General features: G+C 39.1%; 1 protein-coding gene across 1 annotated transcript in view; it reads right to left on the bottom strand.

Annotated features, from left to right (window-relative positions):
* Window positions 1-23,941, bottom strand: part of LOC127573639 (transducin beta-like protein 3) — a 44,657-nt gene extending 20,716 nt beyond the window's left edge. Inside the window, exons 1-14 of the mRNA XM_052022041.1 lie at window positions 23,741-23,941; window positions 21,568-21,619; window positions 20,799-20,894; window positions 18,512-18,559; window positions 17,499-17,640; window positions 17,020-17,104; window positions 16,606-16,776; window positions 15,857-15,932; window positions 13,085-13,181; window positions 8,782-8,990; window positions 7,012-7,153; window positions 2,560-2,618; window positions 2,351-2,457; window positions 749-896 (exon numbers count right to left, since the gene is read on the bottom strand). Coding sequence (XP_051878001.1) covers window positions 749-896; window positions 2,351-2,457; window positions 2,560-2,618; window positions 7,012-7,153; window positions 8,782-8,990; window positions 13,085-13,181; window positions 15,857-15,932; window positions 16,606-16,776; window positions 17,020-17,104; window positions 17,499-17,640; window positions 18,512-18,559; window positions 20,799-20,894; window positions 21,568-21,619; window positions 23,741-23,772 — 1,464 coding nt within the window. The 5' untranslated portion in view covers window positions 23,773-23,941. The remainder of the gene's footprint in view (window positions 1-748; window positions 897-2,350; window positions 2,458-2,559; window positions 2,619-7,011; window positions 7,154-8,781; window positions 8,991-13,084; window positions 13,182-15,856; window positions 15,933-16,605; window positions 16,777-17,019; window positions 17,105-17,498; window positions 17,641-18,511; window positions 18,560-20,798; window positions 20,895-21,567; window positions 21,620-23,740) is intronic.
* Window positions 23,942-23,945: the final 4 nt, after the last annotated feature.

The following is a 23,945-nucleotide window of genomic DNA, read 5'->3' as shown; positions in this document are numbered from 1 at the left end:
TCGGAGGCACCCCGAGTAGCCACAAAGAACGTGCAAATTCCACACAGACTGCACCCAAGGTCAGGATGTAACCCATGTCCCTGGAGCTGTGAGGCAGCAGCTCTACTAGTTGCACTATCATCCTAGATGGAAGCTTCAGCAGCAGAAGTAAATGGCAAAAGTTAAGTGATGTAACTGACATGGAGGTCATTATAATGAAATGGATATTGGCTCAGACATTTAGCTCAGAGTCAGAGAATGTAAACTGAGTTAATTAGCCAGGAGATGGATGGAATCGATGGTGTGGGTATGCAGAATCCAAATCCATTTGTTTCAACCTTACCAACACTTAATGGGAGGAGACTGCCACCTATCCAAATAAGGAGGTTAAACAAGCAGCCTGACAACAGCAGCAGCAGATGAGGTGAGAGAGCTGGAATAGTAAAGCTGGTTGTGCTATTCCCAAGTCTGTGAAGGTTGTTTTGAAGCAACAGCAGAACACGGAAACATTCTAGGGGGACATTAAGGTAATAATGAAGCTGCAGGAAGAAAAATTGACTGTTAGTCTTGCCTATCCAGTAGCATAAAAGAAACAACGAACCAACTGAGGATAGTTAAATTATATTGTGTAAATTATTAAAGATCTAACCCAGAATCTCCCCTCCCACCCATCACACTTCCTCAATTTCCTCTTCAACACAGCGGTTTAGCACAATTGTTCATTGTTGCTTTAGCGTCAATAAAAAGGCTAGAATATGCAATCTCTTACTTTGTCATGAGCCTTCTCTGTCAAACCAGCACGAAGAACTTCAGGCTCTGCAGCTTTTTCAGCACTCCTAGTGGTTAGGGATTTTGTAAGGTTCCACAGCTTTAAGGTGCAATCCTGGCTACCACTAACTATGAAATTTTCCTTCAATCTGTAATTAGGAAATAAATGGAGAGAGAGAAAGAGTACACATGTTCAATCAGGTTGTAATGCACAGAAATCTATACATCCATCACAGTAGTCAATGAGCACTTTATCAATTGAAGGCATCAACAATCATATTTCCACTTTCAACTAAGGCACAAGAAATCTGTAAGTTGCCACTTAAAGACAACAAAGGGAAGGTTTCTGAGCTGGAAAACACAAATTGTGGTGCAAAAAAAGGTTACACTGCTTCATCAAGGAATGAAGTCTGAAAGCAATGGTCACGTTGCTTGTATGGCATTGAAAGCCCGTTAGCAGGACAGAAGCTTAATCAAGTGCACACTGCCTATTATTTCAATTGTCAATAAACATTTACATCTACATGATATGTTGGAAATAATAAAAACTTCCAAAAGAATTTTATTACTAAATACGACAAAAGGAGCTATTCGGGCAGATGGTCAAAAACTTTGTCAAACAAGCAAGTTTGAAGTTTCAGGAAGCATTTGAACAGGGGCAGTGAGAGTTCAAATGGGCACAAGATTGAAGGACAGAGCTTGAGGGCTGCCAAGTGCAACACAATTAAAATCAGATTAGACAGGGTGGTTAAAAGAAAGGAATTTAGTATGCTGGCCTTCATAGAGTAGGGACATTATGTTGCAGTTGTACAAGTAATTGGTGAGGCCACAGTTGGAGTACTGTGTACAGTTTTGGTCACCTTGTTATAGGAAAGACGTGGTTTAAACTGGAAAGAGTGCAGAAAAGATTTGAGGATATTGCCAGGACTAGAGGGCCTGAATTTGAGGGAGAGGTTGGCCAAGCTAGGTCTTTATTCCTTGGAACATAGCAGAATGAACGATGACCTTAGGGAAATGTTTAAAATTATGAGAGGCATAGATAAGGTGGATGGTGAAGTCTTTTCCCCAGGGTAGGGAAGTCCAAAACTAGAGGGCATAGATTTATGGTGAGAGAGGAAAGATTTAAAAGGGACCTGAGGGGCAACTTTTTCACGCAGAGGGTGGCGAGTATATGGAATGAGCTGCCAGAGGAAGTGGTTGAGGCAGGTACAATAGTCTCATTTAAGAAGCACTTGGATAGGTACATGGAGGGGCAGGGTTTAGAGGGATATGGGCTGAACACAGGAAAATGGGGCTAGATGGATGGGCACCATGGCTGGCATGGACTCGTTGAGCAGAAGGGTCTGTATCTGTGCTGAATTGCTCTATGATTCTATGTGCAAATGTATAGAATTGGAGAAGTGCATAAATTGCTGAGTGAATTGCAGTTTGAAGAGATTGCTAAGACAGGACAGGCACAGTTCTGGAGAGATGCGAAAACAAGAATAAGAATTTTAAAATGAAACCAATTTAGTACTGTTTTCTTCATCTCAATTCCAAACATCAAAGGAATTTTTCAGCAAAAGCAGTTAAAATAATTGAAAACTTTTGACAACTCTCATACCGTGAGCACGAAATAATACCAACAGTGTTGACATGTCCTAACCCCTGCGCCACACATTTCACTTTGCCAGTCTCTTCATTCATTCTCCAGACTCGAATAGTTTTGTCCTGAAACATGGAGGGAAAAATAAACTTACTTTAAGGCATTTATTATGTGATGAAACTGGTTAATATCTTTATAATTTTAGCTTTTAAGAAAATAAATCATACCTTAGAACAACTGACAAATTCGGCAGCTTGTTCAAAAACATCCAGAGCTAATACTGTGTCTAAAAATAAAAATAAAGCTTTCTATGATTCATAGTATAGATTTAGCAGGCATTACTTACTTATTATGATATAGGAAGAGGCCATTTGGCCCATCAGTTATGTCAGCTCCCAGCAGAGCAAGTCCTATCAAACTCATTCCCCATTTCCTTATTTCCTTGCAGCTTTACAATTTATCTTCTCTCATGTGTCCACCAACTCCCCTCTGATTCTTTCTGTATGTACCAAGGGACCACTTACAGTCATAAATTAATCTATCAGCACATGTGGGAAGACACTGGAGGACCTGACAGAAACCCATAAAGTCACGGGAAGAATGTACAGACTCCAGCATCCCACACCAAGCACCTGAAATCAGGATTAAACCTGGTCCCTAGAGCTACAAGGAAGCAGCGTTCACTGATGTGCCACTGTGCTACCGCAAACTTACAAGATGCAAATTCTTTGTCATAAATTAAATACAAGTTAATTTCTATAGTTCTTTTCAAAGCTTTAAATGGTAATATCCTTGAAATGCAGAAGCATTCAAGATCCATTAGAAATCAGTTATACAATTAAAACAAAAGATAAAAATCACAAAAACACTTCCAAGAAATTAAAACTATTAAGAAATATAATTTACCTCATGCTTGCCTTTATCCCCCTTAATAGTTCTTCTCAAATTAATAGTCTAACATGGCACAGATTCAATAGGCAGCGCCCCCAGTGTAAATGCAGGGGAATTCAGCAGGTTCACTCTGAACTCCAAGTGGAATGAAACATCAGATCACGGCTGAGAAATGGCCAGTGGGGTGTGACTATCAAGTCTGGGGCTTTTGTATTTGCAGAGTCCTGTATATGCTGATACTTAAGTCAGCAGTTCATTGCGGAACTGTAAAGAATTTCCAGCAAACACTAATGTAACCAATCAGATGTGCTAGTGTTGGTTTTTAACTATTTCAAATTTCACTGTTGTTTAGAACAAACTGAGTGTTACAATTGGGCATAACTTTTTAGGACAAAATTTTAATGGATTACATGCAGATTTTCACCAAATACACATTTACATAGAAGCTTTAATGAACTCAGGATGAAGCAAAGCAGTTTACAGCAAATTAAATAATTTTGAAACTGTTTTAAAGCACAGGAAACTTGGCAAACAATTTATATACACGTTTCCATAAAAAATGTGATCATGACAATCTGTCTTAGAATTGCAGGTAGAAGGCTAAATATCAACCAGGTTGGAAATAGCACACAATCTTTTGCATTCATCTGAGTGATGATAGGATCTCAGTTTAATATCTCATCTGAAATTTCATTCTCAGCATTGACCTACTCCCTTGGTATTGCACTAATGTAGTAATTTTACTCATTTTCAGGAATGTGACTTGCAATCACAATGTCCAGTCTCAAAAGTTGACAGCATTATAGACTGTGACATAGCCAAAATCTAAACACTTCAGAACACTGCTTAAATCCAGTTTTCTGGAGAAACATTTCACTTTTCAGCTTCTAAAAGGACCATATTACTTTTGGTACTCTTTTTATACAAGTTCTTACAATACATTTTCTTTCTCTTATTAATTTTTGAGTCATCTTTTGGTCTCTAAACCCCTCAGGTTTGACATATTCTTTGCAACATTATAATCCTCTCTTTCAATCAAGAAAGGCCCCAATATTTTCTACTGCAAATAGATTCCCTTTTCCCATACAATGCTAATCATCAGTGGCACAGGTTTCAGTTGGGAGTAATGAATTATTTCTTTTTATGCTTACCACTACTTATCTACCTCTTTCATACCTCTTAATCAAATTCCCAATCCACTTTAGCTAACTCTTCCTTTGTGCCTGAGTAATTGTCCTTATTCAAGACTGATATATTTAAGACTGAAACTCTGCTCTCAATCTCAAAATGAATATGTAATTCTATTACGTTATAGTCACTCTTTTCCCAAAGGATGCTTAACTATGAGATTACTTCTGCATTCTGATAAAGAGCTTCTACTTTTGAATTTTTACCTTTTGTCCTTACACTGATCTTTTTTGTTACTGCATTCTCACTGATAAATATTGCACTTTATTGTCATGCCACACTACTACTTTGCTCTTTACATTCTTAAACTTTTTCTTTCTTGAACCTTCCCCATCTACTGCTACATTGCGCTGTTTAATTTAAAGCTCTATCTGCAGACTTGGTTGTTTGATTCACTGGAACACAGTTCCCAGCTCATTTCAGGTGAAGCTCATCTTAACACAGCATTTCCCTGGTGCTGGTGCCAGCACACTTTGAATTGAAATCCTTTCTCCCTCATCCATCCTAGCCACACATTTAACTCATTCTTCCCATTAATCCTATGCCAATATTCACGCAACACAGGTAGAAAACTATTGTGTTTCTGATTTTTAATTTAGTCTCCAACAGATACTCCCTCAAAAGGGAAAATTATTGGCAAGAAATAAGAATAAGAGAAAAAAGACTTCCTTAAACAAGAGATTACAGAAGAAGTGGCAATTTGCGCATTGATGCTTTTCTTACCAAAAGATTACAAGTGTGGAAGACGAATCACCATAGACTAACTATTCACAAGGAACTCATGGATGTGGGATGCAGTACTGAACTCAGTACAGTGCACCATCTATAGCACATCCATGAGCATTACAATCAAACAGAATCATAATCATCAATACACTACACCAGTGGTTTTCATGTTTTTCAGGAAACCCACTTTAACCAGCGTTCACCCACGATCCAATAATAACTTCTTCAGTCTGTGGAACGATGTTTAATTATGAAGACAGTGACCCATTTTTTTAAAAACATCCCATGATTCACTGCCCCCTCCTTCCTGAAAACCAATATTACATCCTGTTTGATATACTAACTACACCAAATCACTACTTTGACTATTAAGTTGAGCCAAAGCAAAATGGCTAACATGCTTTTCTGAACAGTAATGATTGCCAATCATGCCTGTTGATTAGTCATGAATCTATTTCAAAACACAGTAAACCTGAAAACTATTTCACCTTAAAATGCTGAGACTACAAAAATCAAGGGCTTTTTCACTGATTTCACTAATTTAACAATTCAATACAGTAGTTACATTCAGCTGATTTATTAATTCATTGGAGGAAAGAAGTTACTGATCTTGGTAACTTATCTTGGTAATAAATGTATATGCATGCAGTTATCTGAAGGAAATGTTCTTGTGCTGATAATGTTCTAAAGAAAAGGTAGCTCTTGATGAATGCAGGTGTACTCAAAAGGGCTAGTTCAGGATTTAGGATGTGCTGCTGGGAAAATTCAAAATACTGAAAACTGCAAACATTGTAATTTGATATACTGATCCAATGCTCCAAATATTTTAATGTTAATACTGAGGGTACATTATGAATGAAATGATGACATTACAAACAAATCCTTCCAGTCAGATTTTACAACCTGGTTGGCTAATTGTGATGAATCAGAAGTTTAGCCAAAGGAAAGTGGGGATTTTGGAAAGATAACTTGGGACAACAGGAACAGATATAACTACAACTGAGGGGGCTGCTTTAGCGTATGCTGTCAGATAGTAACTGAATGAAGACAAATAGATTCTCGTTCCCTTTCAAATCAATTAGCATAGGAGGTAGCAAGGACATTTGCACATTCTTTTAAAAACAAAGAGAACCACAAGTATTTTAACAGTACAAGGGTCACTTTAATTGCTCTTGGGTGTCCTCCTTTCACTGGTCCCAGGAAACCCAAGCATAATGAACACTATCTTCTCTGGTCTGAGCTAGTTTATAAAAGTAGTTACAGTAAAGAAATAAACCATTCACTCAGCAGGTCCACACCAGTATGTTCCACATGGGCGTCCTACCAGCCTTCAACATATTCTTCTAACCACATCCATTTACCTGTGTCATTCTTCCTCATGTTTTCTAGCTTCCAACAGCAGTGCTAATTGTCTGAAGAGCTCCATAAAGTACTAAATTCTACTTTCTATTATTTCTTTGAATAAAGATTCTCCCCTGGATTTACGTACACTTAAACAGTGACATAATCCTTAACTGATTTATCAGGACATGTTGAAAAGCAAAGAAAAAAAGGAGATAAAATAGGGTTAAAAGGATGGATTCAAATGTATGGATTGAACAGCAACATTTTGCAACATCATGCATATTACAATTTTATACAGAACTTGATTTGTGCAAACTGCCATACAAAGTGAATAGTTTTATTCACAGAAAAATAAGTGTTGTAGGGCATTTACATCCATAGAAGGGAATCACATTCTCTAACCACAAGCCCAATAAATCCTACATATTAGACTTAATACAGTTTGCTAAAATGGACGAACCAGCATTTCTCTATAATATATTCTACTTTTTTTTAAGGGGAAAAAAAAATTCTCCATACTCTTCACTCACCTGTATGACCATATAGGACTTGACAATTCATTGTTGCTAGCTCAAAAACTTTCAGCTGTGGACTGTTTGTGGCTACCACAATGTGCGTGTCAGAAGGTCGCAGGAATTTTACGTCCAGCACCTCATCATTATAACCAACAAACTAAAAAGAGGAAGCATTAGAACTTAACCTTAACACTGTAAATTATGCAGAAATTTAACAAAGCTTTGACAGATGCACACATTTAAATACCAGTGGTCTCACATTACAGTATCTGCCCCATGATTCAGAAGACATTTAGGCACCCACTAAATCTTTAGCTTCTTATAGTAATGCATAATATGAAGAAATCAATGACTGTTGATAACATTAATCTCCTATAGCTGTATCACAACCAAAAACGATCTCATTTTCCTCATCCTGTCTGTGCCATACTAACACAGAACAAATCCCACTGCTCTGCTCTCTCTTATTGTCCTGAAATTCCTCTTCTTTCTAATTAATTTCAATTTCCTTAAAAAAAATGCAATGGTCTTATTACTTCCTACAACAAAGTATTCATGTTCCAAAAAGGACTGGGCAAAGAAATTTCTATCCTTCTCTATCTAATGTAAGTGCAGTCTGAAAAAAAGGCCAAGATAGATTTTACCTATCTTTGTTAATGTGTGCTTTAGTAATTTCAGAGATATTGGATTCATTTTAATCATTCAAAAACAGGTGGCATGGGTTGGTTGTAGAGCTTAAGTTAAAATTCTGAAACTAGAACAAAACGCCCTCCCCACTTGAACTCAGCCAATTCCTGTTATTATGGAAACAGATAGGAAGTAGGCAGTCAAAAGCCAAAATATGAGAGATGATGTAAATCTGAAATAAAAATACCAGAAATACTCAGCAGGTCTGGCAACATCTGTGGGAGAGAGAAAAATGGAGTTAATCCTTTAGGTCAAAAAATCTCCAGCAGTTGTCTCTTCTGTCTCCATCTTAATCCCTCAGGTTGATAATCATCAACAGAAATGCTCTTCAGGTCATCAACCTGAAGCGTTAACTCTTTTGCTCTTTCTTCAGATTCTGCCTGATGGGCAATCACTCTGTTTTCCAGAGTTGAAACAGAGGAACTGTATGCTATGCCACCAATCCATTGTCACTTTCTTATTAAATCAGTTAATCTTGATTTCTAGGATCAAGAAATTCAACAATTAGAGGAGGTAAAATATGGATTAAGCAGGTAAATGTCTTTACATTCCTGCTCCTGAGCTAAGAGAGGCAGATGTTTTCCTCTAGATCCAGCAAGTTAACCAGTAAATCTCCACTTTACCTCCATGATCCTCACAAATCCCACCACCGGCTACCCACTGTCATCAAACACCTCCAATCACCAAATCTCTTGCTCATTGACAAACATTGAAATCCTGCCAGTGGCCCTGACTACACCTTTTCAATCATCAATGTCCAGCAGATGCCAAAAGGATCACCCTCAAACCTCCTAACCATGTTTTATCTACCAAGCAGCCTCTTCCCAATGCACACTAAACTAACCAGTGGCCTTTCCTACAGCAGTTCCTACCACATAGGCAGCCAAGTCTATCAGCTTGATTTCCAGGTGGGGAAAACAAAAAAAAAATTAAAATGCCATGGAGCTACTGCTAAGTCATTATAAAACTTCAAGAGCACTATACAAATCATATTATTGCAGTTGAACGGCAATGAAACTTAGATCCTATTAAGGATATTAATATTGCAGGTGTAATTTTATGATGCCAGCAGCAAGTCATTCTTAAAGCTTTACTCACCTGACGCTCAAGTTTCAGAGTGCACAGATCATAGGTGAGGATGTTATGTTCAGCAGTTACTGTGGTTAGCTTCCTTGTTGCCAGGATAAGCATGCAGTGAGTCAGAGATTGCTCATCTGCATCATCTTCAGTTTCCTTTTTAGGTTTACCAGGCACATGCTGGGAATATATGCATTTTCCAGAATTAGCTTCCCAAATCCGAAGGATCCCTAAGAAAGATAAAGTTTCAGATGTTAGATCTGAAAAGTAAATGCACGGTTAAAATCATTCTGGGGAATAGTTCATGTACTTGTTGCTTTGGGTGTCAGGGTTTGGATGGTATGCAGATGAATTTAAAACTAGCTAATGCATTAACATGTTTAATAAATTCTATGATGAAACACCTCTACTCTTACAAAAAGATACTTCAAAGAGACCTAATTAATACAGGCACAAAGCCAAAGGAGGTATTCAAAGGAATAAACAAAGCTTGGTTAAAAGGTTGGCTTCATCCAAGATAGTAAAAGGAAGTGTGTTGTAGAGAGCTGATGCTGTTTCCCAGAAGGAGGATGAATATTAGAATGTGTAGCCCAAATTACTGAGAACACAGTCATCAACACTAGTACGTGGGTAGGAGAAATCAGTCAGATCAGAGGAAAGAAGGGATTGCGAAACAGTTGGAAGTTGCAAAAGGTAAGCAAGGCTACATCAATATTTAAAGTGGAAGATGAGAATTTTAAATTCAAACAATTAGGGAATAATATGGGTTTTCAAGAATAGAATGAGCAAAACTTGGTGCAGAACAGGAGACAAGCAACAGAACTTTAGTTTAGTTGAAGTTTATAGAAGGTGAGAGTTTGGCCAGAAAGATGTTAGGATATTTAGAGATCACAAAAGTACAAATAAGGGTTTCAGCAACATATCTGCTACATCAAGGATGCAGACTGGCGATAATATGGAAGTGGAAATAGTCTTTATGATGGCTTGCAAGTCAGTGCAGAGTTGAATGGAAGTAGCTGAGTTTGCAGAAGTCTGGTGTAGCTTAAGTGAGTAGCAAAGAAAATAAATAGAGTTATTGATAAACATTACAGGTATATTGATGGAAGAAGAAATCAATGATTGTGATCATCCTATGGTCAATCCACAGCATAGGTTTGGTGGAGAGGCCTAGTAAAAGCTAGCATTGTATAAGTGAAAACACACTGAGATTTGGGAATATCTAGGGGAAAAAAAAACTTGTTTGGAACAGAATAATTTTATCACAAAACAGCTGCTGAAATGGGCAAAAACATCAGTTTGACTCTGGGTGTGAATATAAAACTTTATGTATACAGCACCGTAACAGGCCCTTCCAGCCCAACGAGCCTACACTGCCCAATTACACCCATGTTAACCTACTAACCCATACGTCTTTAGAATGTGGGAGGAAAGTGGAGCACCCGGAGGAAACCCATGCAGTTACGGGGAGAACGTATAAACTCCTTACATACAGTGGCAGGAATTGAACCCCGATCACTAGCGCTGTAATAGCATTACGCTAACTGCTACGCTACCATGCCACCCTAATAATCACTAATATGGAGTGATACCATCTGTATTCATCAATCTATATTAAGAAAATGTGACATTAAAGTGAGTTAATAAGGTTATGCAAGCAGAAGGTGCAGATGGAAAAAGATTTTTTTTGCAGATGCATTCCTGGCAAAAAAAAGCGCTATTCAAACGTTCAGAGCATTTTTTCATCAATGCACACCATTAACTTACAGAAAAGCATGTTCCACATTAGAATTAGAAGAAAATATGATATAGGAGCAGTTGCAGGCCACATGTCCACTCTCCTGCTCAACAAAATCACTGCTGATTTTGTTCTTCAGCTTCACTTTCCCATCCAACCCCCATGTCCCTTATTCCCCTGCATTCCAAAAATCTACCATTTTCAGCTGTGAATATACTCAGCAACTCAGTATCTCAGCTCTCTGGGTCAGAGAATTCTAAAAGTTCACAATGCTCTGACTGAAAAAATGCTTCCTGACTTCAGTCTATAAATCCCACCTCTTATCCTGAGACCACACCCCCTGATTCTGATCTTTCCTTCCAAGGGAAATAACTTTAGTGTCTATTCTGTCAAGGCCCTGTGTGTCAGAGTTTGCCTCTCTTTCCTCTAAATTTGAGTAAGTATGGGTCTATTCTGCTCAGTCTTTCCTATTGAAACAGTGTTCCCAGGAATAGAGAACCTCTGCTTCTCTACCCTAACTGTATCCTTCCTAAGCAGAGGAGATCAAAGCTGAATAGTGTTCTCAGTCATTTCAAAGCCCAGAACAAATATAGCAAGACTTCCTTGGCCTGTACTTCAACACATCCGCATACCCCCACCACCCCCCCCCCCCCAACCTCCTGTAAGTAAAGGAAAATTTACCATTAACTTCTCAATTGTTTGCTGCAACTGGATACTAATTTAGTATTCATGTACAACACCCAATCTCATTTTACAGCAATATTAGTTATATGCTTTTTAAAATATATTGTTTTACTATTCTTCCTATCCAACTGAGTAGCCTCAGAACTGTCCATATTATTACACCATCTGTCTTTAAGCCTATTTGCTTAACCCATCAATATCCCAAAGCAAACTCTCTTCCACTCAGCTTTGTATTGTCAGTAAATCTGGGAAATTAATCCTTGTGGTATATTGCAGAGCATTTTCAAATCAGAAGATAGACCGAATGACTAAAGATCAGACCATTTCTTGGCGACGTTATATCAGTCATGTTATTCAACATAATTTCATTTGGTCATCATAACTTAAATTGAAAACCTTTCAGCCTCGAATTTCCTTTCCTACTTTTTAGTGCTGTTTTATCAGTATTGTGTGTCACCCACACTGACTGCTTTGCCCCTGGAAGACATGGCCACTCCCTAGCTTTAGGATCATTCCTGGATGATACTGCTGATCAATGCCACATCTCAAGGTCTGCTTCTCACTGTTACAGAAGGGGAGTCAATTCAAAGTTCCATACTCAATGAGCGCAAAGATTATAATCATCTAACGCGAGGCTCCCAGAATAGCTTTGTTGGACTTCCATGGCGTAAAGATACAGTGTGTCAGTTTCACCCTCTTACCAGATCTCACAGCTGCTGGCACTTAGCCTCACAGTTGATCTCAGTGCTTCCATGGGAGGCAGACCTTAAGGAAACATGCATTGAATTGAAGTAGCACACTTTTAGATCTTAGACAGTGTTTCTGCTTCAAGAACGGATGCTGCAATGTGGGAGATGGGAGGCACAGGAGCTTTCAGGAACCCAGGAGGACCTTGGTTAGGCTTGTGAAGGACATATACAGAGGCATGCTCTTTGCCTGCCCTTGGAGACTGATTTCTTTGAGAATGGAGCTTAGATCAAGTGACCTCCATAATTACACCAGTGAGAAGTGAACTATCAGACGAGGCATATAACAGCAATATCAGCACGGAATGACCCCAAGGCTAGGGTGTGACTCTGACCTTGACCTCTATGGGTACAGCAGTACAGACACAAGAGAGAGGCTGTATTTGAGGATGCAAGAAGCCACAGATCTCAGTGAGAATCAACTTGAAGCATAGGTCTCTGTCAACCCTGGATGGACAAGGTCTTGTGCAATGAGCCCCATCTCAAGATGCACACCATGGCTGCTTATGAAAGCTCTGATGGTATGATCCACCTCTTGGGTATCCAGCAAAAGGAGTGTTAAATATAAACAAATGCCCATTGGAGTTCAGATACATTGAAGATGCTTGGAATGTTAAATGTGAGCAATGTGTAAACACTGAGGCTGGAGAATTACTATAGAGCAGCCTGGCAAAGAACACAGTCTGAATTTTAGTTCTTTAAGCAGCATTATTTAAGGGGAAAAAATGGGTTGGTAAAAGCTCACTGTTCCATGAGCAAATGTGCATAGTTTTTCAGACCAGCAGAGTTGAAAATCGCTTTGGAGAAAAATATTAGACTTTGCATTATTGATGATATTATTCTTCAGAGTCTTATACTGGAACAGTGTTTCTAGTGGTATCAAAAATCCCATAGGAACACCATGGGTAGAATCTCTCACCAAGATCCAGGAATGGGTACAATATTGCACCACTACAGGTTAAAACCATTTTTGAACATTAAGTAATTTTTTTTTAAAACAAACATATTTACTTACCAGTCAATCTACTAGTGAAATTACAGCTTAAACTAAGGCTGGAATTTCCTCCATATCCATTTATGTCCCTTTTTTTTTGTTACACAGGACAGGCACACTGATTGACTGGTTTTATAACTACCTAGGAATACTTCTGCTCCTTACCTTTGCTGCCGGCTGTGATAAAATGCTGTTCTTTGCTCATCACTCCCAAGGCAGTGAAATCCTCATCTTCTGGTAGTAACGTTACTGCTTCCACAGTCTTTTAGGAATCAAAATAGATTTACAAAAAAGTTAGAATATCACTCCTACTAATGACATTACATAGCTGGTCTTTTGGAGAGAAATTCCTATTTTTCAACAGATCATGGATATACTTTCCATACGATATGAGCAGACCTTTTTCGAATGCCCTTCAATAACCTTTGAATATAGAGGAGCGGAGCTGATGACATAAGAATGTTTTTTTTTAAAATCAAAGAAATATCAGTCCAGTTTTTGTTTTGCTTTTGTTTAATATTATACTTTTTTTTTTGATTTGGGGGTTTTTCCTTCATTAATTAAATTTCTTTTCAATTTTTTTCCCCCCATCATGTACACTTAGCAAGAGAGCAGGAGGTCTAGATTACATATTTTACTCCTTGTGAGTGTAAATATTAACTGTTATTATTGTTATCCCAATCTCTTTGTATCATATATATAATTATTAATGTTATGTACATCAATTTGAATTAATTTGAAATTCAATAAAAAGATTGAAAAAGAAGAACGGATATACAAAGCACGGAAGGAGACCATTCAGCCCATTGTGTCCATACCAACTCAAAATAAGGAGCCATTTCGACCAGAGCTCCCAGTCCATACAAACTGCGGGCTATAACATCAAATGTTTATCCAGGTACTTTTTAAATACGACGAGAGTTTCTGCCTCTGCTGCTCTTTTAGTGAGTTCTTGTCTGACTGGGGGAAAAGAAAATTTCCTCAACTCCTCTTTAATAATTCTACTAATTACCTTAAATCTATGCTCTTTAGTTATTAAACTCCCTGCTGAGGGAAATGGGTCCTTGGTTCGCTTGAACTGGGCCTCTGGCAATATTATAAACCTCAACCTCCCCTCTTCCAAAGAAAACAAGTCCAACCAAGCCAACTTCTCCTTGAACCCCATGTTCTACATGCCTGGGGACATCCACATAAATCTTCTCTAACCTCTCTTGTATCACATCCTTCTTGTAAAGTTATGACCCAATCTCTACATAATAATGATCTAAATGTTTGATACAGTTCAACCCTGCTCATTCTGTGCCTCAGCAAAGAAAAAGGCAAGTATCCAGCAAGCCTTTTTAAACATCTTATTTGTCTCCTACCTTTAGATATGTGGGAATATTTTCCTGTCTTGTTTTCCCTCCCCAAATGCATTATCTCATAATTCTCTGGATATTTGACATTTTGACACTTGACATTTTCCTGTCCCCTGACCAGTCCACCAATTTTTTCCCCCGCAGTTTCCCTCACTGTCAACTAAATAGCCAATGTTGGTATTATCTGCAAACATCTGAAAAATGATTCCTCCTTTTATGTTCAAATCATAGATATATACCACAAAGAGCAAGAGCCTAGCACTGTCCTACAGAACCCCAGTGCAGTCACCTTTCCAATCACTAAAACACTGAGCAGCTTTTGTCTTTTGCTTCCTCCCATGAGCCAGAAGGTTTTTCAAAAAAAAAGTAATCTCCTCACTTCTGTCGGAAATGGTTTTAGGACTCACTAATTAATAGATTGTGCACTTGGTCCATTGGGTCAATCCCAGTTACCCCCACAAAATTTGGGCGTGGGCGTGCAGGGATGAGAGAACATACCTAGGAGTGTATTTCTGTTAGCCAGCATCCACATGGCTAATTGCACTAATTTTGAGTCATTTCTTTATTTGTAGGTGGGCGCCATAAGAAACACAGGACGTTGATGGGCATGAGAGAGAAAGAACAGGTTACTGGGAAATAATTGGGAGAGTGGAATTGCCCAAGAGTTGCAATAGACTTGGTGGGTTGTATGACCTCCACTCACGTCTGGTAAATACGAAAATATAAAATAAAACGATGACTCTAAAAGGCTGGTTACGGCAAAACTACACAAGAAGGCCATCTAATGGATAAAAGAAGCAATTGCACCATCTGCATCCTAGCTTTACTTCTCCTATCTGGTTAATTGGAGAGTAAAGGAGTGATTTTCAAAAGCGTGTTCAAAATTGCCCTTTTACCCTCAAATGAATGGACCTTGAACTGAAATGAACGTGTTGAATGCAAACCATCATCATAGTAAAAGATTTGAAGCTTACGGTAGGAACAACCATTCAGAAGCTGTCAAGGACTGCCTCTCAGTAAGTTGCCGAGGGGCTGACTGTCACTTAAACTGTCTATTAGTACTCACTAAGGTTTGGGGGGGGGAAAGAGGGGGGTGCAGGTAAATGACAGTTTACTGACACGGATACTAATCATTTAACTTTTTCATGCTTATTCGCTACTTGGGATATGTGGAGAACTTCAAAACATACTGGAATGTACAAGTGCATGTGAGACTGTATGCTCTACACCTGTGGGAGTGGGTGCAAGCAGGTTAGATGTACTGCTTCATAAAAATTGCCTAATTTGAATTTGCAGGCATCAGGTTCAACACGTTTAGGCAAGTTTGAATTACAGTAATCAGCAATTAAGTCCAAAACAGTGCACTAAATTTGGATGTTCAAACAGGAGTGTTTTATTATCTCAGCACTTAATGCCTGTTTTCACCCTTTGACCAAAATAACCACCCATGTTCATATCTGAAAAAAAATCTGCCCAGCTGGAAGTCACATGATGAGAGGCTTGTAATGAGTTTATTTTATACAAAACTTTTCAAATTTTGGGAATGGTTTTAATGTTAGAAATTCTCAGTTCAACTCACTTCAAACACAGGAATTGTTCTCTGTGATTGGTAGGTTGTCAAGTCCCATACAGTACATATTTTATCTCGGCCAGAGCTGTGGGGGGAGAAAAAAGCTTTATTAAGCCAGGAATGTTAGATTAAGTCTTTGCTCTATTTTGTATATCATCTTTTAACTTTCATTGTAGCTATTCAGTTGCTAAACAACTTTTTTTATTTAAAATATCGATCTAGTATCACAACTAACTTCATAAGACTCAGTGCCCTTGAGCAGAATGTTCATCTAATGAACCCTACTGCCAAATGAGGGCAGACTGGAGCCAATGATGTAATATTTACTGTCTCCATTTACTCAAAGATCATATGAAAATCTCCCCAAACCCAGTGATCAGGCAGTTGCATTCATTGGCCTGATGCAGTGAGCATGATTGGGCAAAGAAATATCATAAGTGGATATGTAGATATGGTTGCAATGTGAAGAATGCATTAATACCATCAAGATCTGGGATGTTATCAAAGATCAGTGAGAGTAAAGGTTTTGAACAAACATGGTTCTTGAAATTGAAAAGATGGCCACATATAAAAAGAAAACAAAAGGGAGCAAATTTATTTAGCTTTAAAACAAAATCCTGACTATTGCTCACAAAGTACACGCATCTATTTCTTATTTCTGGCAAAGACTCTGTACAAGCCCATTGGTTAACTACAACACAGGACTACTATAGCAGAATATATATTACAGCATTACTATCCCTAAACATTGGCAGTACCTGACAAGTGTGTTTCCATCCAAAGTGAAAGCCAATGAAGTCACGGCACTGTAGTGAGCATCCAGCACCATAGTACACTTGCTGGTGTTCAGGTTCCAAACTCGTATTTTATTGTCCATTGCAGAGGAGAAAAGTTGGAGACGTGATATATCAGGATGAAATTCAACAAGGCTGCAAAAGAAGAGTAGCATGGGGAGAGGGAAGCACAAGAACAAAAGGAGTAATCAGTGTTATCCTATTTCAGTTTTTAGCAAATACAGAGCCACCTCACCAGGCAGACACTAGTTACATTTTTGCCTTTTTAAACTTTTAATGCAATGTTGTACTTTTTTTAAAAAAATTCTTAAACCATACTTGGCATCATTACAGCCAAATGTAATAAGTTTCAACATTAAGTCAGTTAATTTTCCTTACTGGACAACTCCAAATGAGCCCTTCAGATTGTGTGTGCAGTACTGCTTGATAACATCCCAGATCTTGATGGTACTATCACATCCACCTGAAAAAAACCCCAACAAGTCATAAATGTCTTGCATTCTATACAAGTCCAAAAAATTAATTTACCATGTGACCTAAAATGATAAGTAGTGACATCCTTTACGCATACTACAAGATACCACCTCTCCACAAAGGAAAACAAGGACAGCAGTACATGGGAACAACATCACTTGTAGGTGGCTGTCCAAGTCACACATCATCCTGACTTGGAAATATAAGACCAGTCCTTCATCATTTCTAGATCCAAGCCCTGGCACTTCCTACCCACTTGCACCAGCACTGCAGCAATTCAAGCCAGCGGTCACTATTACCTTCTCAGGGGCAATGATTCTCAGTAAGCCTAAATTCCAAAAATGAATAAAAGCAAGTAAAAGAATATATGTAAGCAGTTATACCTGTGGCCAATAAAGTTGAGGTAGAGTCAAAAGCCATGCTAGCCACTGGACTCGTGTGAATAGCTTTCCATGTACGAATACACACATTCTCTTTCCAGTCCCATTGCTTTAAGAGTAAGGCACGACTCCCTGTCACCAGCATCTGTCAAAGCAATATGTAAGCATCAATGAATATATTAAGCATCACCTTTGACAAACCTGATAGATGTAGGAGGAGGAATAATACAGGAAGTAGGTCAGAGATATTCATGAGTATTCTTACACCTTGTCAACTCTGACAGTCAGCAAAGCTGGGAATGTAGCTTTGCCATAGGTTTCCTCAGCAGATTCACAGACAACGTATTTGTGGCCTGTGAACAAGAGCTAATTAAATTGCACAAGGCCCAGTTGCGAGCTAAGTCTATGATGCTCTCAACCAGCTATTTCAGCCTTATAGATCTAAACCAGGTAAGTGTAGGACAATTGGATATCCAAGTGGTGAGTGTGGGAAGCAAGCTTCACCCAGCAAATTCCAGGTAACATATCTATCATAGTTTTCCACAGTCTAACTGATAAAGACTGGCAGTGCCACAACCACCGTATAACGCAGTGAGTAAATCATTGTGTTCTAATTGGGAGGTACAGATCAATGTCTTCTCATGGAAGTAATATTATAGATTACTTGCTGCACGGAGCTGGTTACATATATAGGCCAGAATTAAGGAAAGTAGATATGCTTCCTTGAAGTAGTTACAATGTAGAAGCTTTAAATTTCAAATCCCTTGAATTTAAAACTCCCCAGCTGCTATGGCAGGATTCATACTCATACCCAGATTAAGAATCAAGACCTGCAGATACTAGACCAGTACCATGATTGCTATGTTACCATATCAATACACCCACCTAGGCTAATACAGCACATTATTTAACAAAGTAATCAAAACTACCGATGTCAGATTGAATTCCATAATCACACATTTTTTCCTAAATTATGGCTAGAAGGCGTGTAATAAAATTTCAGTTCCAATAAGTACCTCATCATCAGGGCTTACAGTGAAGCAGGTAATATCTTCTTGATCCTCCTGTAAGGAAAATGGAAACATTTAGTCAATTCAAAGCAATGTACACTCATGTAACCAGCTACTCTAAAAGCTATCCTGCAACATAAAAATATTACAAAAAAATTGTAAGCTATTTTGCCACCAACGCAATTCATAGAAGTTCTTTTACACGAGCCTTTCTAAAATGTCCCTTTGACTAAAGTGATGACTAGCTTTGTAATACTCCACAACTGCTACCCTCCAACGGAATAAATAGTAATTTGTTGAGCAACCAGCAGAAGGAATCCAATTAATAATGCCAAGTAATCCAAAGTAAAATACTTACAAGATTCACCAACTTCCTGCTCCAACTACAGCCCTAACATAATTGCCCTAAGGTTTCTGTGAGTTAGCATGCTGCATAATGGAAGTCTGAAATGTGCTGGGATCTGACCTCCAGCTACAAGTCCAGCAGCAGTTCCCAAACACATTGAGACAAGGGGACTGACTTACTTTGCAACCGGTTGACATACAAGCAGCAATTCCATTAATTTGAATGGGGTCATTGATTGTCATTAAAAAATGTACAAGTTAAATTTGTTTCACTTTAAATCATTAAATTAATTAAAGTATATAAAGTAGTTAAAGTTAGTTTCAAATAAATTTATTTATAATCATTTCTTAAATTTTTTTTATTTAAAATCCATTTAAACTGGTCTTTAAACTGTTGAATAACATTGGTCTGAGAAAAATTATGCTGAACCATTTCAATATCAGAATATCTATTAATTTGACTGAAACAATAAAAAAAAACAAGGAAAATGTCTTTTGGAGCTGTCACAGGACAACAGCGTGATGCTGGAGATGGGATCTCAAGATCCACCCAGAATCCTGGTCACTCTGCCTTGCAAAAGGCCAGATAGTGGAGGCCTCCAATTCAATGTATGGAAGCAAAAGGTTATTGTTCTCACAGGAATCATATGGGGTAAATGCAAGCTGTGGGCAAGTCATGCACGATCCGACCCATGGTCTAATCTACCTACTATTGCCAGTTTTCAAACAAATATTAATTATAAATACATGTTATATTAACACATGCAATATGTTAATAGAAATAGCAAAAATATTCTTCCACATTGAAGGCAGGTTCTAACATAAAATAGTGGGAGGGTTCAACATGAAATGATCTCATCTCATTCGGCAGCTATCAGCTGCTCTAAAATTGACAATCACATTCAGATCATTGCCAAAGCATCAACTGAATGACTTTTGGGATGACTCCAAAAAAGTCACACTATTAAACAGCATACTTTGAAACTTACACCCAAAGCTGGAGCTTGGCACTCTACGTCCTCTTATAGTAAACTCAATTGTGATTACAAGGGCGAAATGGAACGGGGGCTATTTCTAGTTCTGATGAAAGGTCATTAATGTGAAATGTTAACTCTGTTTTTCTCTTCAGAGTTGTTGCCTAACCTGCTGAGTATTTCCAGTATTCTCTGTTATTGCTTTTCAATCTCTGTGGGTTCTAAGGTAGTTGATGAGGCCAACGCAAGATTCACAAACACTGCCACAGCAAGACAGGAGATGCTTGTCTGGATGGGTAGGTAGTTTGGAAGGTGATGTGCTCTTTTCACGGTTTATGCCAAGCTTCCATATGATCCTAACACACTCGAGGTTCTCAACGTCATCCCAAATGCTCGGTTTCCATTTTGAGTTATCATGGGCGAGGTAAACAGTGAGAATGTTATATTCTTTCCAAGGATGCTTTGAGAATATTTTGAATAGTTTTCTCTGTCCATCTGGTAATCTCTCACTACAACAGAACTCAGAAAAGTGTCTAGCTTGGGAGTCTGCTTTTGGGCAAATGATAAGGTCTAACCATCCGACTTCATTGCTGGGAATGGTGGCCTGCTACAGGACATCATCTTGGCTTGCTTATCCTATCAGCAGATTTGGGGAAGATTGCATATCTCTTCAGCACTCACAGTCTTGATCTTAGCTGTTTTCCTCAAACAGGCAGAGGACATGCTGGCACACCAAGAAGGTTTCACCGTCTTCAGGGCACTCATGGCCAAGCACATGTCCAGAGGAAGGGACAAGTATGCAACACTAATGCTTGTCAGCTACTGGGTCCCTTGATGGCATGGAGGTAAAGTTCCTATTATGCAGATTGTCTCATTTTGCAGTAAAATAGCTTTCCAAAGCAATGGGTACTAGAAAGACAAATGCATTCATACCAAAATATGAACAGTACAGTATCCCTTCTGTTACTCCCTACCTGTTCAATGCTCTTTGAGATCTTTCCTGTTCCAATGTCCAAGATATTGATCTTAGTTCCACATGAACAGAACATACACGTTCCATCTTTATTCATCTGTATTAGAAGAGAGAAAAATAACACTTTTTAAATAACATGCTCACCCTTATTAAGAAGTTGTTTTCATCTTTCAGTGGAGAATAGGACATCAAAGTACGTCAAAATAACCTATAAAATGGGTGTTCCAATGAAACTTCTTGCATCTTTAAAAGTTCTGATACAAAAAAAAACAGAATTCTGGAATCACTCAGCAAATGATGCAACATCAATAAGAAGAGAAACAGAGTCAACGTTTGGTGTCAAGGACTCTTTAATAGAACTGGTTCTTGACCCGTAACGCCTCCTAAGTTTTTCTCCCAGCTGATGCTGCTTGACCTGCTGAGCGCTTGCAGTATTCTATGTTTGTTTTGGATATTCAGCATCTGCAATTTAACTCCAACTTCTAATGCAGGGCCATGGACTGGAAACTGAATGATCTCCAGCAATTGTTTTTATTTTAGAATGTTAAAATCTGTAGAATTTCACTTTTAATGGAAGGTGTTCTGTTTGTACTTTTTTAAAAAATAGAATTCATCTTCCATCTGCTTTGTGTTAAGTTAACAAAGATAAAATAGGAAAAAAATAAGACAGATAAAGAGAGAATTAAAAATCGGTAACAACTTCAACAACTGAAATTATTAAAGCACAAGTAAATCAAAATTGCACTAAATTTCAATAAATTAAAAGATACCTGTACTTTTCCTCCTTTGTAAAATGGTTCAATTTTGCTGGAAACAGCATAGCTGGAAGAGATGCAAACATTGAATTATACAGTAATCAAGAAAGGAACCACTTACAAAAAATTAAATTGGACTGAAAATAAAATAAACATTTATCAGCCTTTAAAACTTGTTCAGTCAGCAATGCACTGAGGCCACAGCAGCAGGAACATCCATGTCACAGTCCTAGAGGGGCTTTCTGGCAGCCAATCCTATCATCAGTGCCCATGTGTCACCAGTACCACTCTGCCCATCAGTGGAGGATCTACAACTTTGAGGGATGGACACAAGATGTAATTACAGTATTCTTGACTCTCAAGGTTTAGATTCATTGTTTACTGATTACCCATCACTTATTTTGCTGCACAGACCTCTTGCCATGTCTCACTGCATCGTATGATTCCACTTCACAATCACGCAAATGAAAAGTCTTCAGAAATACATAAAACCACTCCAGTCTTTAATGATTTCCTTAGTTATTTCGTGATCCAATTAATCTTGTATGGTGTCACCACTAAGATCCCAATAAAACTTAATAGCATTATAATCTTTTTACTTCAGATTATTTTTTGCAGAAACTCAACTGGACCAGCCACATAAATACTGTGGCTCCAAGAGCTCAGAGGCTGGATGTCCTGCAGCAAGTAACTCATCTCCTGACACCCCAAGGCCTTTCCACCCCAAGGCATGTTAGGAATATCGTGGAATACTCTCCAATTGCCTGGATGAATACAGCATCAAGAATTCTCAGGGAGCTCAACAACATCCAGAACTAAGCAGCCTGGTTCATTAACATTGATCAACCACTTTAAACATTCATTTCCTCCATCAGCAGTGACGGTAGCATGTGCCATCCACAAAATGCAATGCATTTACTTGCGTGAGCTACTTCGACAGATCCTCCCAAACCTATGACCTATGCCACCAAGAAGGACAAGGATACCAGGTGTACAGGAACACCACCACCTGCAGGTTCCCCTCCAAGCCGCACCATCATTTTGACTTGGAAATATATTGCTAGTCCCTCTTAACACTGGGTCTTGACCCAAAACCTTGACAATTCCTTTCCCCCACAGATGCTGCTCAACCCGCTGAATTCCTCCAGCAGTTTGTTTTTTGCTCCAGATTCCAGCATCTGTAGTCTCCTATTTCTGCATCAGTTCGGCACAGCTGTGTGGGCCGAAGGGCCTGAATTGTGCTGTAATTGTTCTATGTTCTATCTTGGATCCCCCTACCCACAGCACTGTGGGAGTATCTTCACCAGAAGGACTGCAACCATTTTACCACCATCTACAAAGACAATTAGGTATGGGCAATAAATACTGGCCTTGCCAGCAATACCAGATTCCCAAAATGAATAAAGACACTCATTCAGGATTCACAATAGGACTAGAGTGTAAATCATAATTTAGAACCCAATTTGACTCACTGTAAAATCCATGTCACATCAACCTGTTTTTACGCCTATACCGATCTAGCTTCAAATTAAATACTGAGAGTAGGGTTTCTTCCCTCCCACTTTGGTGAACAAATTGCCCAAGAAAGCCACTAGCATGTGCACAGCTCTCTTTTGCTGGAACCCAAAATGCACGTACCAGCCACAACATGAATGCGCACTCGTCATCAATTAAATCTTTTTCAGCATTTTTGTAGTGATACAAATTAAACCTTTGCCACTTGAACGAGACAAACTGCTTTTCCACACCAAAAAAAAACGAGCTGCTGGGAGGAACTCAGCCGGTCAGGCAGCAGCTGTAGAAATGGGCAGTCGACGTTTCGCGTCGAGACCCTTCATCCGGACACACGAAGATATTGGAGTCCAGATGAAGGGTCTCGATCGGAAACATCGACTGCCCATTTCCCTCCATAGATGCTGACTGTCCCGCTGAGTTCCTCCAGCGCCTTTTGTGTTGCTCCCGAAGATATCTGAAACCTTGGATACCCAACATCATGAATGCCCGGTTATGAGATCCTAAATACAGTAAGCGCAGCAAGCTTTAAAGGCACATTAGATCATCTTCAGAGACCACGATAACGGGGGAGCATCCGCATGGGAGCTGCGTCCACGAAGCAAGGCTGGTCGCCGACCCATCTAAAACAGGCAGCGGCGCTCATCTCTCATCAGAGTCTGCAGGCGACACTCACTTCGTCTTGAACTGCACGCCACTGGCCGCCATGGTTCGGGCTCATTCAGTCGGCGCTCAGACCATGTCAACGGGAAACAACCGAGCCCCCCGCCAGGCGGCCGCCTCGCAGCACGTTTCCAGCCGCCGGGGGAGGACTTTCCGGCGCGCTCTGATGACGTCACGGACGGCGCCCCCGTCACTTCGCTGCCTCGTCCCCATGGCAA

This window comes from Pristis pectinata, chromosome 8 (genome assembly GCF_009764475.1).
Source record: "Pristis pectinata isolate sPriPec2 chromosome 8, sPriPec2.1.pri, whole genome shotgun sequence".
In the NCBI taxonomy this organism is placed as follows: domain Eukaryota; kingdom Metazoa; phylum Chordata; class Chondrichthyes; order Rhinopristiformes; family Pristidae; genus Pristis; species Pristis pectinata.
The sequence above is the reverse complement of the archived record's forward strand: the minus strand, read 5'-3'. Positions and strand labels throughout refer to the sequence as shown.